The 14,812-nt window shown below is 35.6% G+C and overlaps 3 protein-coding genes across 3 annotated transcripts; 1 reads left to right on the forward strand and 2 right to left on the reverse strand.

The window, feature by feature from the left end:
- Window positions 1-95: 95 nt before the first annotated feature.
- LOC145580003 (pollen receptor-like kinase 3) lies at window positions 96-3,001 on the reverse strand. Its single transcript, XM_081637321.1, has 2 exons — window positions 1,617-3,001; window positions 96-1,214 (listed from the first exon to the last, which is right to left on the reverse strand). The coding sequence occupies exons 1-2, from the start codon at window positions 2,989-2,991 to the stop codon at window positions 646-648; spliced, it is 1,944 nt and encodes a 647-aa protein (XP_081493447.1). The 5' UTR covers window positions 2,992-3,001; the 3' UTR covers window positions 96-645.
- A 752-nt stretch (window positions 3,002-3,753) lies between these two features.
- On the reverse strand, window positions 3,754-5,719 carry LOC145578803 (photosystem I chlorophyll a/b-binding protein 6, chloroplastic-like). Its single transcript, XM_081636104.1, has 5 exons — window positions 5,554-5,719; window positions 5,231-5,398; window positions 4,733-4,770; window positions 4,133-4,647; window positions 3,754-3,993 (listed from the first exon to the last, which is right to left on the reverse strand). Exons 1-5 carry the CDS (start codon window positions 5,601-5,603, stop codon window positions 3,976-3,978), a joined length of 789 nt encoding a protein of 262 aa, XP_081492230.1. The 5' UTR covers window positions 5,604-5,719; the 3' UTR covers window positions 3,754-3,975.
- A 1,080-nt stretch (window positions 5,720-6,799) lies between these two features.
- Window positions 6,800-14,266, forward strand: LOC145580004 (putative polygalacturonase). Its single transcript, XM_081637322.1, has 5 exons — window positions 6,800-7,605; window positions 9,786-9,906; window positions 11,395-11,643; window positions 12,515-12,668; window positions 13,402-14,266. The coding sequence occupies exons 1-5, from the start codon at window positions 7,204-7,206 to the stop codon at window positions 13,925-13,927; spliced, it is 1,452 nt and encodes a 483-aa protein (XP_081493448.1). The 5' UTR covers window positions 6,800-7,203; the 3' UTR covers window positions 13,928-14,266.
- Window positions 14,267-14,812: the final 546 nt, after the last annotated feature.

Genomic DNA, 14,812 nt, shown 5'->3' on the forward strand with positions numbered 1-14,812 from the left:
CACAACTAATAAGTAAACTGAATATGAAATAAAGGCAAGTAGGGGAAGTCTTGTTGCTTCCCCAACTAAATACTAGTTTCCTGGATGAACTAGTAGCCTTTGCATGTGCAAAATGCACATAATCAACACATTAACCCATTATATTCACTGTTAAATAAAACCTAACCACTATGTCACTACGTACATGACTAAGGTCATACATTGTACGTAATCAGCCAATAGACACCGTAGACATAATCTTGAAATATTTCACAATTCAATGTTTTCCTACAAAAAAAATAATAATAATATCTTTCTATTGTGCCGTAGTTTTCTTTCCCAAACGCCCTAACTTACAGATTAATGAATTAAAAAAAAAAAAAAAATTAAAAATCCTAGCCAAAGTATAAGAATTTTATCATGAAATGCTGTAGCTGTCAGCTCTCATATTCTATCATATCAAGCACCCAAAAACCTAAAATATAACTTTCTTCCTGTTACAAGGCTTGAATGGGATCTTGACAATTCCATGATAATCTTGAAATACTGAGTTTTTCAGTGATTCAGAATAGTCTTTCATTTTTTGACATTATGAGATGCTGACAAATCGGCACTCCGTTGTACCTAATTACTGGCTTAACCATCACTTCATGGCTGAATGTTCCCTTAAGCCTGTATCTCCTGTATCCTCTTTATCGCGTCCTCCATTGTAGGCCGTTTATTAGGATCTGTCTCGGTACAGGTGGCCCCCAATTGAATGAGTTGTATCATAGCATCTAGTGAATTTGTAGAAGATGCTATTTCCGGATCTAAGAACCCTGCTTCTTTCTTCTCCTCAATGGCTGTTTGAACCCACTGGATGACATTGGTGCCTCCTTTGCCGGTATTGAGATATTGAGAAGGGAATTTCCCTGTAAGCATTTCAAGGATGACGATCCCAAGACAATATACATCTCCTTTGGAAGAGACTTGCTGGCTCTCAACTGATTCAGGTGACTTGTAAGCAAACAACCCTTGTGCTGCTTGTGTTGGTGTCACCATTCGGCTGAAACCATAGTCAGAGAGAAGTGGTTCGTAGTTGCTGCCTAGAAAGATGTTGCTAGACTTAAGGTTCCCGTGTGGAAGCTCATAGTCAGAGAGTTCTGCATACAGGTATTGTACTCCGCTGGCTATGCCTTTTATGACCCTCAGTCGCGTAGGCCAGTTCAGGTCTGCATGACTAAGCCCTCGATCCCCTGAAAAACCATGACCACAAAAATCAAACTTTCAGAATCATTTATTGTCCGGAGTGCATGTAGTATTCATTCAGTTGAATGAAACGAGTGTATATCTTAGCTTCAAGTTTACAAATCATTATTTATCTCTGAATGCAGGAAGTTCCTTTGTGCTAAAATTTCTACAAAGAAGATTTGAACACAAGATGTCAAGAACACATGCTTAAAGAGTGTTTTTTTTCCCCTTTCGTATATGGGTACTTGAATAACAAGAGATTGTCTAATTGATGTAATTACTGTGCAGGAGGATTGCATCCCTATTGATATGTCAGAAATATGGAGTAGACCACATTAGTGGAAAACTTCTACGATACCACATACAGGAATAGCATAATTAAGCTTTGAAGGAATAAGACATCATACCATGCAAGACATACAACAAACTGCCTTTTGGAATGTACTCGGAGACCACAAGCTTCTCCTCTTTTCGAAAATGGTAAGCTAGGGGTGTCAAGATATTCTTATGACGAAGCTTCCCAATCCTCCTAATTGCAGCATCAAAGTCATCCTTCCCCAACTTATTCATATCTCTTATCCTCTTAACTACGACAGACACCCCATTAGACATGACGGCCTTGTAGGCCGATCCTAGAGCTCCATTCCCCAACACCTCAGCAGACGCCTTCATCAGATCAGCCAAGCCAAACGTACCCTTTTCATTATTGATCACAGTTAGATCACCAATCGCTGCATTTTTTTCTTGAGACCCTTTTCGATCACCCCCATTGCCCTTCTTTGAGGAATCACTAACACTCGATTTTCTTGAGCCACCACCAGATAGGACACTACCCCCACCAGAAGTAACGCTACCTCCAAAACCACCACTATTCATGCTTCGAGCACTCCCAGCACCAACACTCCTGGAGGTTCCTTGCACACGTACCTCCACCACATCTTCCGTTGGCTCCTTATTATTATACACATCAAAAGCTTCATCATTGTTGTTCTGGGACTTCTTTATGGTTGTTACAATGAGAACTATAGTCATAATCACCACAATTCCCACCATTATCCCTATAGTAACCTTCACATTATTGCCATTATTTCGTACAACACTGCATTTCTTGCTTACCGGCTTCCCACAAACACCCGAATTGTCCTTAAACGCATCCGCCCCAAACCTTACCATACTCTCCGGAACTTGGCCTTCTAACATATTCCCAGACATATCCAACTCAGTCAATGTGTCTTGCGAAATCTCAGGTATCGAACCAGTAAACTTATTCCTTTCTAAATGAAGAGCCATTAACCCCTTCAATGTACCTAGTGATTTAGGTATTTTACCAGAAAACTCATTATCTGACAACCATAATCTCCTCAATGTTGTACCGTCAAAAAAATCATCTGGAATTTCCCCTGAAAATTTGTTAGAACTTACATATAGTGACCTCAAACCTTTCAACATATTGAAAGGCGGTATAGGACCAGAAAACGAGTTGTTTGAAAGACTTAGAGTCTTCAAGTTTGGAATTTGAGCAATAGAACTCACATCAACAGAACCCGAAAGGCTCATTTTTGTTAAATGCAAACGAATGATCACAGGTTGTTGTTTCTCACAGAAAACACCTTCCCATTTGTCCTTGCAGGGATCTGTGTTGGGTTTCCAACTGTCCAAAAATTCGGTGTTCGACATCGAAGTCTTAAACGCCAAGAGGGCTTCTGCCTCCGTGATCGACAACAAACACGGAGGCGATAATGAGAGGCAGAGGAGGAGGAGAAGAAATCGAACAGCAGACATTTAAGGTTTGCTGTTGTTTCTTTCTTTCTTTTTTCCTTTGCCTCTTTTTAGAGAATGAGATGAAGATAGAGAGAAATGAAATTATGGGAAATTTTCTCTGCTATGGAAGAAGGAAATCTCTTTTTTTTTCTTTTTTTTTTTTTTTTGGGTGGTTGGGAGATTCTGATTAACGGTTGATCTTGGTTAAGTTTATTGAAAATAGTGTAATTTTGATTTTTGCAATGTATCATAGTTTTTTCTATGATTCATGAATCTTGTTTGAAAAATATTGAGGTTGCTGCCATTAGAGCGCGATTTGCTAAGAATAGGTTCGAAAAACAGAGAAAGAGAGAAGGATATTTGAGAATTGAGAGGGTGAAAATCAGATAGAATCCTACCATACACATAATGAGCAAATGAGCGGGAATTGAGGGATTTTTTGGGTTTGATTATAGATATTAGGTACACACTTTTATAGGACTATCCTTTTTTTGTACTACAAATTATTTGTTAGCAAATTTTAGGAGGAAATATAGGAATAGATATCGAGATTTTATCAGCCAATGTGTCTTCTCTTTTTAATCCCAACTCGTTGGAAGTGATACATGAAATCATATCAATATTGTTTCGAATTGAACATAATTTACGTTGCATATGTTTCTCCTAAGAATGTTTTGTAAATTTTCGTTGCCAATCAAGAGATGTTTGCCTGATTTGTAGGGGGGAAAGGGGAAAGCCTGATTGAATTTTTAGTATGAAACAATATTTTTGGAATTTCACAAATGTATTATCAATCATCCATTTCATTGCATTTTAACATAGCTTGTTAAAAACTTCAATCATTTGCAAGTAGTTATTATAAATAATATAAATACATTAATGTGACTATAATCAATTAGTACCAATAAAAATTACTACCCTTTATTTGTTAGTTTGTGCATATATTCTTTCATGGTCATACAGTAAATCTTTATCTCTGCATTTGCTCGAAGCTGATAGCATGAATCAATGTGATGAGAAGGCCTACAACCAAATAATCAAATAAATGTTAGATTAGTGGGAAAAAAAATAATCATCACAATTTTATATTTTTAAGTTGAAGAGAACAGAACTTAATAGCACGTAGGAAATGAGAGTTCTAATAGGAGTATGATGTATTTACCGAAAAGATGTTGTAATGACCGGGATCAGCAACGTGCTTGCTGAGGTTCTCAAGAGGCCCTTCACCAGTATAAACAGCTTGAAAACACAACCCAACAAAGGCCAACATAGCAAGCCTCCCGTTCTTGATCTCCTTAGTCCTTAGAACCATGACGGGCTCAGGAGACCCTCTTCCCCACATCAAGGGATCAAACCATAGTCCCCCTGGGTAACCCACATCAGGTTTTGGGTTCTTCTTGTGGGGAACCTTAGGCTCGATGTCAACACATCCAGGGTTCACATAGTCTGCCCATCTCCTACCCTCAACCCACCCCATTAAGGCTAGTTGTACTACAAATAGGGTGATTGGGTCTGCAAAATACTCCCGTGATCCAGCATCATACCAATTGAAGTCTTCCATTAGGCCAATGGATTCGAGCCATTCCGGAATTAGGATGCCTGATACTGCTAGCATTGCCCATCTGCTGTGCATTAGCTCTGCTTGTGCAAACCATCTTAGTGTCTCTGGGTCTGACCCTGCATTTAGTAATTTGTTTTATTTTAGTTAACAAGTAAGATTTTTATCATCATTCATACATCAACAATACACATTAATACATACCTAATCCGAGTGGGTCGAAGCCAAAATCACCTGGAAGACTACAAACAATAGGAGGTAAAATTATGTGTATAGTCAGCATTGTTAATTATAAAAACTAAATTGAATTACAAATATGCATCTAACCTTTTTTGTGCATTAATTCATATTTGTTAAGGACATCTAATGATGTAATATTGGATTGATAATTTAGATTTTGGTTAATGATATATGTCCTAAGGGCTAAGCATTTTCGTATAAATAAGTATGAACACATGATAAAATCATGGGTTAATTGGTGTTATTAGTGTATAATTTATGCTTAAAGTTTCCTCCTTTATCTTTCTGTTACACAAATAACACGATAGCATATCATTTTTCTACAAACTTACCTGATAATATTAAATTAATGTGGTGAGATGATGTTTAATATCGCATTGTATTGTAAAGTTGTTTTTGTTAATATCGTAGGAACTGGCTAAAACGGCTTATATTTGAGATTGAGAGTATCGAATAACCAACCTGCCATCTAACCATTGAGGTGGTGTGCTACCAGGGAACCACAAAGGCCTATCTGGAGGAAGTGGTTCACAAACACTTGAAACTCCTCCTTTAGCTGCATTCACCTTACTACTACTTCCAACCATACATTTCTTCACTAGATTCGGATATAATTTCCCTGGAATTTCTCTGTTCTTACAAAATTTCCAACAACCATTAATTAATTAATCAGAATTTGATGATAATTAAAAGAAAAATACAGGATAAAAACATTACTCAAAGTAGATTATATTATATTATAAAGTTTGAAGCATGTACTGTTTCATAATAATTTATTACAGTACCTAATTGGAAGGTTAGACGACAGTGCAGTTGAAGCAACAGCCAAAGCCATTTTTTTAATGGTGCAAAGATTATTCACATACAATTGAATAAAGAACAGTTGATAGATAGTTTATTGGAGGGAAGCTTGTCACAACTCACAAATAGCTTATCTGCAAACTTGGTTTTTGTGATGATAAACTGTTATTCAGATTTTGACTTGTGGGGCTATATCCTATAGTTTTGTTGAGCACTTGAGCCCATTACTTGTAATTAAATTTGTAACACTGTTTGTCCAGTGTTTCGAGTTCGAGCCTTGGATTGGCTCATTTGGGTCATTACTCCATTTAAATCTGGATTAGCTACAGTCTACTCTAAATAAGTTGAAGTATATTACGGAGTATTATGTTGGGTAATTAGTTAATTACCCGATTATCGGAAGTAGATAATGAAAGCTATCTTATTGATGAACTCACAACTAAATAAGCGCATACAACTTAAGTTTTCGTTTAAAAAGTTTATACTTCGTATGTAGTATCATTTAAAATCAAAGCTCATATCTAAAGATAAGGAATTTTTATATGAGTATTGAAAACACTCCCTTAATAGTTATGAGTAATATGAATAATCAGTTCAAAGTTTGACATATTAAGATAAAAATGTGATATGAAGTATTTGTCAAATTGCCTATAATGATGGCTATAAATACTCTATGCCCTCACTTTTAATTGTGAGAAAAACAATAATTATAACATAGTGGACATGAGCACAAGATTTGTGTATTTTATGCTACATATTGTGTACCTTAAATTAATTATTCACTTAGTAGTTTTGTGATTTGTCCATGAATGTAGACGAGATACAATCCCATGTTTTTCGTAGCGTTTCAAGATATCATGACTTTTACAAAGTTACAAACTAACCTAGCTAGTATGTATCATGTATGGATTGCAAGAAAAAACTTCATATTATTGAGAGAAAGCCAAAATGAAGTTCACATGAGATTTACCTAGTACAGTAATGTCAATAATATGTTGTTTTGCATATTGTGAACAATAATAATGGCATAAAAATTGCTTTTATTAGTTGTATAATACAAAACACTACCTCTCTACTTCTATCCCTACTTTCTTATACTAATTAATTTCATTCAATCGGTAAGAGTTTTAACACATACATGATTATGGTAAAACTATTAAATTAGAGTACTCCACTTAAACTTAAGGAAATGAAAACTTCATACATGATTATCATCATAAAATAATTGAATTAGAGTACTCCACTTCTTTAAGTGAATTGAGGTAAGTAATGATGGAACAACATATGCCATGCTAATCATAAAGTACAACTTACAATCATTAATAAATTTCAAATCTTACAAAATTAGGGAAATACCAACCTTATTCAACCAAACCTTGAATTAAATTTCAATAGAAAGAAACGAACCTCCTAACTTTGTCAGTGTATTCTACTTGAATACTTCCAATCACTGTTCCTTTCCAATTACTCCAACAATTTCCTTAACTTCTCACCTGATTTTGATCTCTGACATCTCTCCTTCCCAAATCCAACCTCTTCAATGGCAATTTCATCTTCCCCTTCAATATCCCACTAAAACACCTCAAAAAACCCTTAAAAATCGCATCTTTTTTACTTGGGTTTGTCAAAAAACCATGTTTCATCAACAAAGAGCAGAATTAAGAAGATGGGTAGTTTCAATTTTATCCAATCACAAAACCCTTTTCACAGTTTTGTGGATCGTGGGATTTGCATCGGTTTTTATATGGCAGCGCAACATTGTTGATAATTTGTTGTCATTCCGGCGAGCTCCGGGACGCCCAATGCCGAGGTTAAGGCCGTTTTCTTTCAACATTTCGGATTTTGGGGCGGTCGGCGATGGCGGTACTGATAATACTGCGGCGTTTGAGAAGGCTATTTCAACCATTGCTAAGCTTGGGAAGAAAGGTGGAGGTCAGCTTAATGTGCCACCTGGGGTTTGGCTTACTTGCCCTTTTAATTTAACCAGTCATATGACTTTGTACCTTGCTGAAGATGCTGTTATTCTTGGAGTTGATGTGAGTTTTATTTAATCTTTGATTTTAATTTGTGTTTTGTTATGATTTTGATATTGTTGCTATATTATATGGTGGGAAGATGATGTTTTTTTATAGAGAAATGAGTATGATATGAATTTTGTTTTATACTTTGTTTATAGTAAGTTGTGATTGTTGCTTTGAGTGTTTGATTTAGTTGATTTAAGGTCTGGTATTGGCAGAGAGAAGGTTAGGTTAATCTTTTTTTTCGTGTAGGCGAATTTGGTTCTGTGATTAGTAGGAAAGAAATAAAGTTTGATGTAATGATGAATGTTTGTTGGGTAATTCCTCCTTTAGACTGTGCTATATGGCCTGTATCAACTGTTTGAGTTACTTCCTTATGTGCTCCAATGCGATGGTGTTGGGCATTTATAACAGAACTTAGGAGGGGAAAGGGGGTTATGCTGTGCCATGGATATTTACAGTCTTCTATTAAAGTAGTTGAGCGGACCAACGGAGTGAACTGGTTGGGTAACTGTCCGAAGCCATTGAGATTTGGGATTGAATGATAACCTATATGAACCTGCTGAAGATTGTGAGAGTTACAATGCATACTTTAGCATGAAGCGAAATTGGAAGATCCATATACAATATGCTAATCTAGAAGCGTGGATCACGTTTTTCTAGCATGTTTTATGTTGATAGTAATGTCTTTTAAGCTGCACTGCATGAGCAACCTTCACTCAGTGAAGTGGTTGCCAAAGCGATAACTGCGTTTATTAAAAAGATGTTGATGAAATTACCTCTTGTGCCATTTTACATCGTAATTGTTTACATGGTTATGAGAAAGGGAGAAAACGGAGGTCATTTAGATGTTTTCTTGAGTTCTCATCTCACAAACCATCATGTGTGCTTTAGTTATGCACAATGCTCTATTGAGGCTCATTGCCGTGAGGCGCACTGATTTATGCTCAAGAGAAGTGAAAATCCACTAGCCCTGTTGCGTAACAGTTCAACTTTTATTTGGACATATTCCATTAGGCTTTTACATTCAATAGAAATTTAAGTTTCAGATGCTGGATCAAAGGATATGTCTATTTTTATAATATTCACTACTATGGGCCTAAATTAAGTACCACAATCTATTTACTGTGAAAGGATAAATGTCTATTACTGTTAGTGACTACTATTTATAACTCTCATAAATTAATTAAAGATACAATCTTGCCAAATTGCTAGTAGTTGTAATTGTTGTGATGAAGGGAAATGACCATTCCTCATTTTGAATTCCTAATTTTTGTAATTTTTATGATTAAATCCTTGCTTGAGATACATACTGGGTTTGCCGTTGCTTTATGCTGAATGGTAAATTTCAGGTATTGTCTAGCTGTGATTTATGAGAAAGAAGGAAACTTAATTTTCTGCTGCTAGAACAAAACACTGGCTTTTTAATTTGTGATATAGAGATGTTTGAAGATTTAAAGAGGGCTGAGATCTCTGACATGCAATTTAGTGACAGCCTGAGATGTACTTCCTCCGTTTTTTATTAAATGCATCATTTTTGTACTTGCAAGTGACATACTTCCTCTTTTTGGATATTTCCTGCCATAATCTTTTTTCTTTAGTCATCATTACTACATTATAAATTATTCCTATCTCCCCATGATCCTCACTCCTACATTATTTATTAATTCTCTCCTCTCACATCCTTTATTCTTTATATTAACTATTACCACAACCATAATAATTTAAGGGGCTTGTGTATTTCTCCTTAAAATTCATGTAGAATCTAGTGTGTCGCTTAAAAAAAATTGAAGATTGAAGATGAAATGAGTTGGGAATGGATCTGGTGATGTTTGATTTTTAATACTTCCTCTGTTTCTCAATATATGAAACAAGTTGACCTTTAAAGAGTGTATATTAAAGTCAACTTGTTGGATGTATTAAGAAACAGGGGAAGTATAAATCACATTTACTCTCCTTGCAAAGGATAGAACATCAACGAGTCAATCTAGTATTGGAGAGAGTGTGCTTGGGTGAAAGAAGAATAAGGTATCAGGAAGTTTCTCGAAAGTGTCATGGTGGACTATAAACCATATCTTTTTAAAGTTTTTATTTCTTTCTTGGCACTCATTGAGCTGAATGTCACTGAGTTCTGTTGTTTTGGTTGTTTATTGCCTATAAAGCTATTTCTTACATGAAATCCCCTTATGGGTGTATAGGATGAGAAGAAATGGCCATTGATGCCACCATTGCCGTCTTATGGATATGGGAGAGAGCATCCTGGGCCCCGATATGGTAGCTTGATTCATGGTCAAAATCTCAGAGATGTCGTCATAACTGGTAAGTTTGCTTGGTATTTTAGCGATTCTAATTTTGCTGAGTAATTGAACTTGAAAGGAAGAGTTCTCTTTCCTTATGAGTTACAGTAATAATGAGGGAAATGTCTATTATTTCTCTCATTAATTGTCTTTATTGGATTGGGAGTTTATCTGTGGTGGCATTTTGACATCTCAGCCTAACGGCAGATGCGCCTGTATGAGTGTGGACATGGCATAGAGCCTTGTGTAAAAGGTTGGTGGTTTAAGAAGTCTAACATAATAATATGTGTATTGTCAAAAATGATACAGTAGAGTTATAAACTTATAATGAAATCAGCCTGTCAAAAAAAATAAAAATAAATAAATAAATAAAAAGAAAGAAAGAAATCAGAGTGTGTCTTTTTTTTAACAAGGCTCTTCAAATAAAAAAGAATTGTAATCCTACTAAGGTATGGCTTTGAAATCTACAGTCTGCTTTAGTTACTATTCTTGTAATCCTAATATATTTTTATTTGTATCTCTTTTAAAAATAAATATAAATATACCCACTGTCCTTAAAAAAATATTTCTACTGTCTTTTCATTATTTCTGGACTGTTCTTATATCTTCTGCCTTTCCAGAAATCTTTGGATTTCTTAGTTCTTATCCATTATTCTCTTTTACTTTCCAATACCCTGTGGACATGGGGGCTTATTTTCTTCATTTAGTCTAGAGACACTAGATGTGGTTTCATCTCTTGATCTCTGAGCTCTGTGTAATAGTGATCATGAGGCAAAATCATTTTGGGTAGTGAATGGAGTTTCAGCAAACAATTATTTGTTACAGGCAAACTTAAAATAGCTCAAAACAATCTGTTACTATGTACGAAGTATATGCTACTGGAGACTGAAGTGACAATGAAATAAGTTTCTGTTGACTTGTAGGATGGGACACTGATTTTGAAGTGCTGGTCTCTATAATTATATTACTGGTTTGGCCTTTTGCAATTTCTTGGCCTTCTCTATCGCCCTTAGGTGTATATTTTAGGAGTACCATTATAAACTCCTTAGGTTAGTAACCTAGCCACTATTTTGTGAAGTATTTTCTTCGAGATCAATAGAACTCTCCTCTCACATGTCCGTGGACGTACCTAACCCATCATTAATGAGCCTCGTAAAATTTGTGATCTTATGTGTTGATTTCTATTATCTTTCGTACGTCTGTTGTGACAGTAGATTTTAGGTTTGCTGTGATTCAACAATTTGTATCTAGTGATTTGAAATCCATTTATCATTCATGATACATTTTGTGCTTGCTGTGTTTCAGAAATATGGTTTATTGGATCATTTTGTATTGTGTATACTGTGTTTCAGCATGTTAGGTTTCACTTTAGTTGATTTACTGCATATGTTATAATATCACATTATTGATGTACTACTTTTGCTTAGATAAATCTATTTCAAATTGATGTACTATAGCTGACAAAATTGCAACCATTACCAGCACAATTTAACTTTACTCCTGCTGACAGGGAACAATGGTACAATTGATGGCCAGGGACAGACATGGTGGAAGAAGTACAAGCGGAAGGCCCTTAATAATACTAGAGGTCCTCTTGTACAGATCATGTGGTCAAGTGATATTGTTATTTCTGACATTACTTTACGTAATTCTCCTTTCTGGACATTACATCCTTACGACTGCAAGAATGTGACAATCCGGAATGTTACTATTTTGAATCCTGTGTTTGAAGCTCCAAACACCGATGGTATAGACCCAGGTAAGTTCATTTTACAAATTCTTCTGAGCAAGAGGATGTCATACTGTCAAATTTGTTTGAGAAATGTAGCAGTATACATACTTATGTTGTACACCTAGTCAGACCCCTCCTATGTCCGACTGTCCCTCCCCTTAAAAAGAGAGATTGTTTCACGTTTCCATTGAGAAGTTACCAACTTGTCGACTTGTATCAAACACTTACACACTCCTGAGATCCTTAACTAGCTGGTCTCTTGTTTCACCTTTGGTCAGTTTGAGATACCATTATCAGGAAAAGTAACTAAACATCAATGATTGATAGAAAGACCTGTGTGGCATAAAAGGCCCGAAGACATGAAAGATGTTGCTCTAAATGTTACTTCCATTCTGCAACGGACACATTGGGACAATTTATTACTTGAAAATTCCACTGGAATGAATTAGTCTGAACATATTGATCATTGAGCTGCAAAATTGTCCCATTGCTTTATTAGTTTAAAATTAAGGAGCCTGCTTGGCTCTCTTTTGTTCGGAAAGTTATTGATCATTGAGCTGCAAAGTTGTGCCATTGTTTTGATAAATTTCTACATTTCATCAATTTACTTTAAATATCTTAGTAAACAACATTAAACATCATCTTTTGTCATGCAATAGGCAACAAAGATATACTGTACTACAAGTAGATAATTCTAGCTTCATTGACAATCTGAGAAGGAATATCATATGGCATGATTTAATCTTATAAAAGTGCATCCATATCGTCCTCATCAACTAACTGGTACTCTGGTGGTACTCATCTTGTCTGTCATTGAAATTCGTAAGCAGAATGCAATAATTAAACTGATCTTGCCAGAAACCCTGTTTGAATCATTGACCTTACTTATATGTAACAGATTCATGTGAAGATATGGTGATTGAGGATTGTTACATCAGCGTGGGGGATGATGGAATAGCAATAAAGAGTGGTTGGGATCAATATGGCATTGCTTATGGCCGGCCCTCTAAAAACATTCTCATCCGAAATCTTGTTGTTCGGTCTATGGTCAGGTGAGTGAACTTCAATTATGAACTGTACAATTCCTTGGGAGTTTTTTTGCTTCAGTGTGGTCATATAGTGAATGACTGAATGTTGTGATGTGAAACCTCGCTGTTGGACCAACTTTGAACATTGTGGTCTTGTGGGTGCGACAATGAGCTCATGGAATCACCTCAATTTTAGTTCTGACTAAGAGTGTTTAGCTCTTTTTTATTACTCACCCCAATATCTCTTCCACACTACCGCTCACAAATCCCACCCAAGGAAAAGTATATTACTAAGTTGGGGAATAACTTTTTCCTTAGTTTCCTGATTCAGCACTTTGAGTTTGATGGTGCTAAGATTCATCTAGTCGCATTTAGTTTACAAAGGGAAAAGGATGTATCAAGAATAATGGAATATCAACTATCAAACACAAGTTATCAGTTTAGATATTTGTAACCTCAAATCCTCAATTGATTCCAAGAATTCAGCCAAATATATTATTCCGTATATTGAAATTAGGTTCATGATCCTATCTTGTAGCAGTGGGAATTTCTGAAGATCAAGTGATTTGACTGGGTTGTAAAATTTCATGAATTCATGATAGTAGGTCAATTTGCTGAGGTTTTTTGCCAATCTTTTAGGCTACATATTAGAAGTTCAACAACATTGGAACTTGTTCATTTTACCTCTAAACTATTTTGTACAGTATTAACTAATTAAGTTGCTATAACTCGTGAACTCCCCGTACAATTTGTGCAGTGCTGGTGTATCGATAGGGAGTGAGATGTCTGGTGGTGTCTCAAATGTTACAGTTGAGAATGTCCTTGTATGGAGTTCTAGACGAGCTGTCCGAATCAAAACAGCCCCAGGTAGGGGAGGATATGTAAGACATATAACCTACAGAAATCTAACATTTGATGAGGTGCGAGTTGGGATAGTTATAAAGACCGATTACAATGAACACCCAGATGAGGGATACGATCCCAAAGCTTTCCCAATCATTGAAGACATAAGCTTTACTTCAATCCATGGCCAGGGAGTTCGTGTGCCTGTGAGAATCCATGGGAGTGAGGATATCCCCATTTGGAACATCACATTCCGTGACATGTCTGTAGGAATATCATATAAGAAAAAACGCATTTTTCAGTGTGCCTTTGTGCAAGGCCGTGTGATTGGGTCCATATTCCCAGCTCCTTGTGAGAATCTTGATTTATACGACGAAATGGGAAAACTCGTAAGACCCTCTTCTTCACAAAACATGACAGACATAGATTATAATATATGAAGTTTAGTTGAGATTGCAGGGTGTTCGTTCTTTGTTCAGTATGTCCCAGTAGCTGCATTTATGCCTGGTACCTAAATTTTTGTGAAATGCAGAGGATTGTAGCTTAGTTTTGTTGGCCAGATATTCTTTTTCCACTTTCTTTAGGTTTTCCTTCAATGTTGCTAGAAATTTTATTTCACTGATGTGTAAATAGAGCAGATACACAGATAATGTACACAAAATCGATGGCGAATGGAGCCAATATCTTAAAGAGTTCCTGAAACCAAGTTTAGCAGAGAGAAAGATGTGTATTATTATTTTTTTTTTTCTTTTGAATTTTTGTTTTAGAAATGAGATATTCGTCTATAAATAATCCATTTATTACCATATATTTCTAGTTATTTCTGCATATGCAAGCATATTTATTATTTCCCCCTCATTTTTTTATGTTGTTGTTTAGAGAGCCATAAAGGCGAGTGATGAGAATCAATCCCAGAATTTCCTGGAATCTGGAGGGAAACTCTAACCACTTGAGCTATCCCTCACTCTCAATTCTCTCTCATATTTAAGTGTTCATTTTCCAGTTTTGCTACTTTGATGTTATTCATGTCAAATTAGACTGCAAATGAACTCAATATGAGAGCTTAGTTGCTAGTGAGTAGAATTGAATGAGTATACAAGTATATAACTATTACAAATTTACAATTATAATAAAAAAAAACTTGTATGAATTAGAAAACGTTCTAATATAAGTAAATAACCAATGATTAAAAATATGACTATTATAGATTGAAATAAATATGTACTTTGTGTATATTTAAAATTGTAACTAAAGATTGAACTCGAGCTGGAGTTTAGTTATGAATTTATGTTTTGAGTCAAGCCTCCATTTTCAACTACAACAAA

Source organism: Chenopodium album, chromosome 14 (genome assembly GCF_948465745.1).
Source record: "Chenopodium album chromosome 14, dcCheAlbu1.1, whole genome shotgun sequence".
NCBI classification, from domain to species: Eukaryota; Viridiplantae; Streptophyta; class Magnoliopsida; order Caryophyllales; family Amaranthaceae; genus Chenopodium; species Chenopodium album.

Coding starts and splice junctions, on each gene's coding strand:
- LOC145580004 (XM_081637322.1), top strand. CDS start 7,204: ATGTTTCATCAACAAAGAGCAGAATTAAGAAGATGGGTAGTTTCAATT. Junction 11,644..12,514: donor CACCGATGGTATAGACCCAG/GTAAGTTCATTT, acceptor TATATGTAACAG/ATTCATGTGAAGATATGGTG. Junction 12,669..13,401: donor GTTGTTCGGTCTATGGTCAG/GTGAGTGAACTT, acceptor CAATTTGTGCAG/TGCTGGTGTATCGATAGGGA.
- LOC145578803 (XM_081636104.1), bottom strand. CDS start 5,603: ATGGCTTTGGCTGTTGCTTCAACTGCACTGTCGTCTAACCTTCCAATT. Junction 5,399..5,553: donor TCGTCTAACCTTCCAATTAG/GTACTGTAATAA, acceptor TTGTAAGAACAG/AGAAATTCCAGGGAAATTAT. Junction 4,771..5,230: donor CCTCAATGGTTAGATGGCAG/GTTGGTTATTCG, acceptor TATTGTTTGTAG/TCTTCCAGGTGATTTTGGCT.
- LOC145580003 (XM_081637321.1), bottom strand. CDS start 2,991: ATGTCTGCTGTTCGATTTCTTCTCCTCCTCCTCTGCCTCTCATTATCG. Junction 1,215..1,616: donor TTTGTTGTATGTCTTGCATG/GTATGATGTCTT, acceptor ATGGTTTTTCAG/GGGATCGAGGGCTTAGTCAT.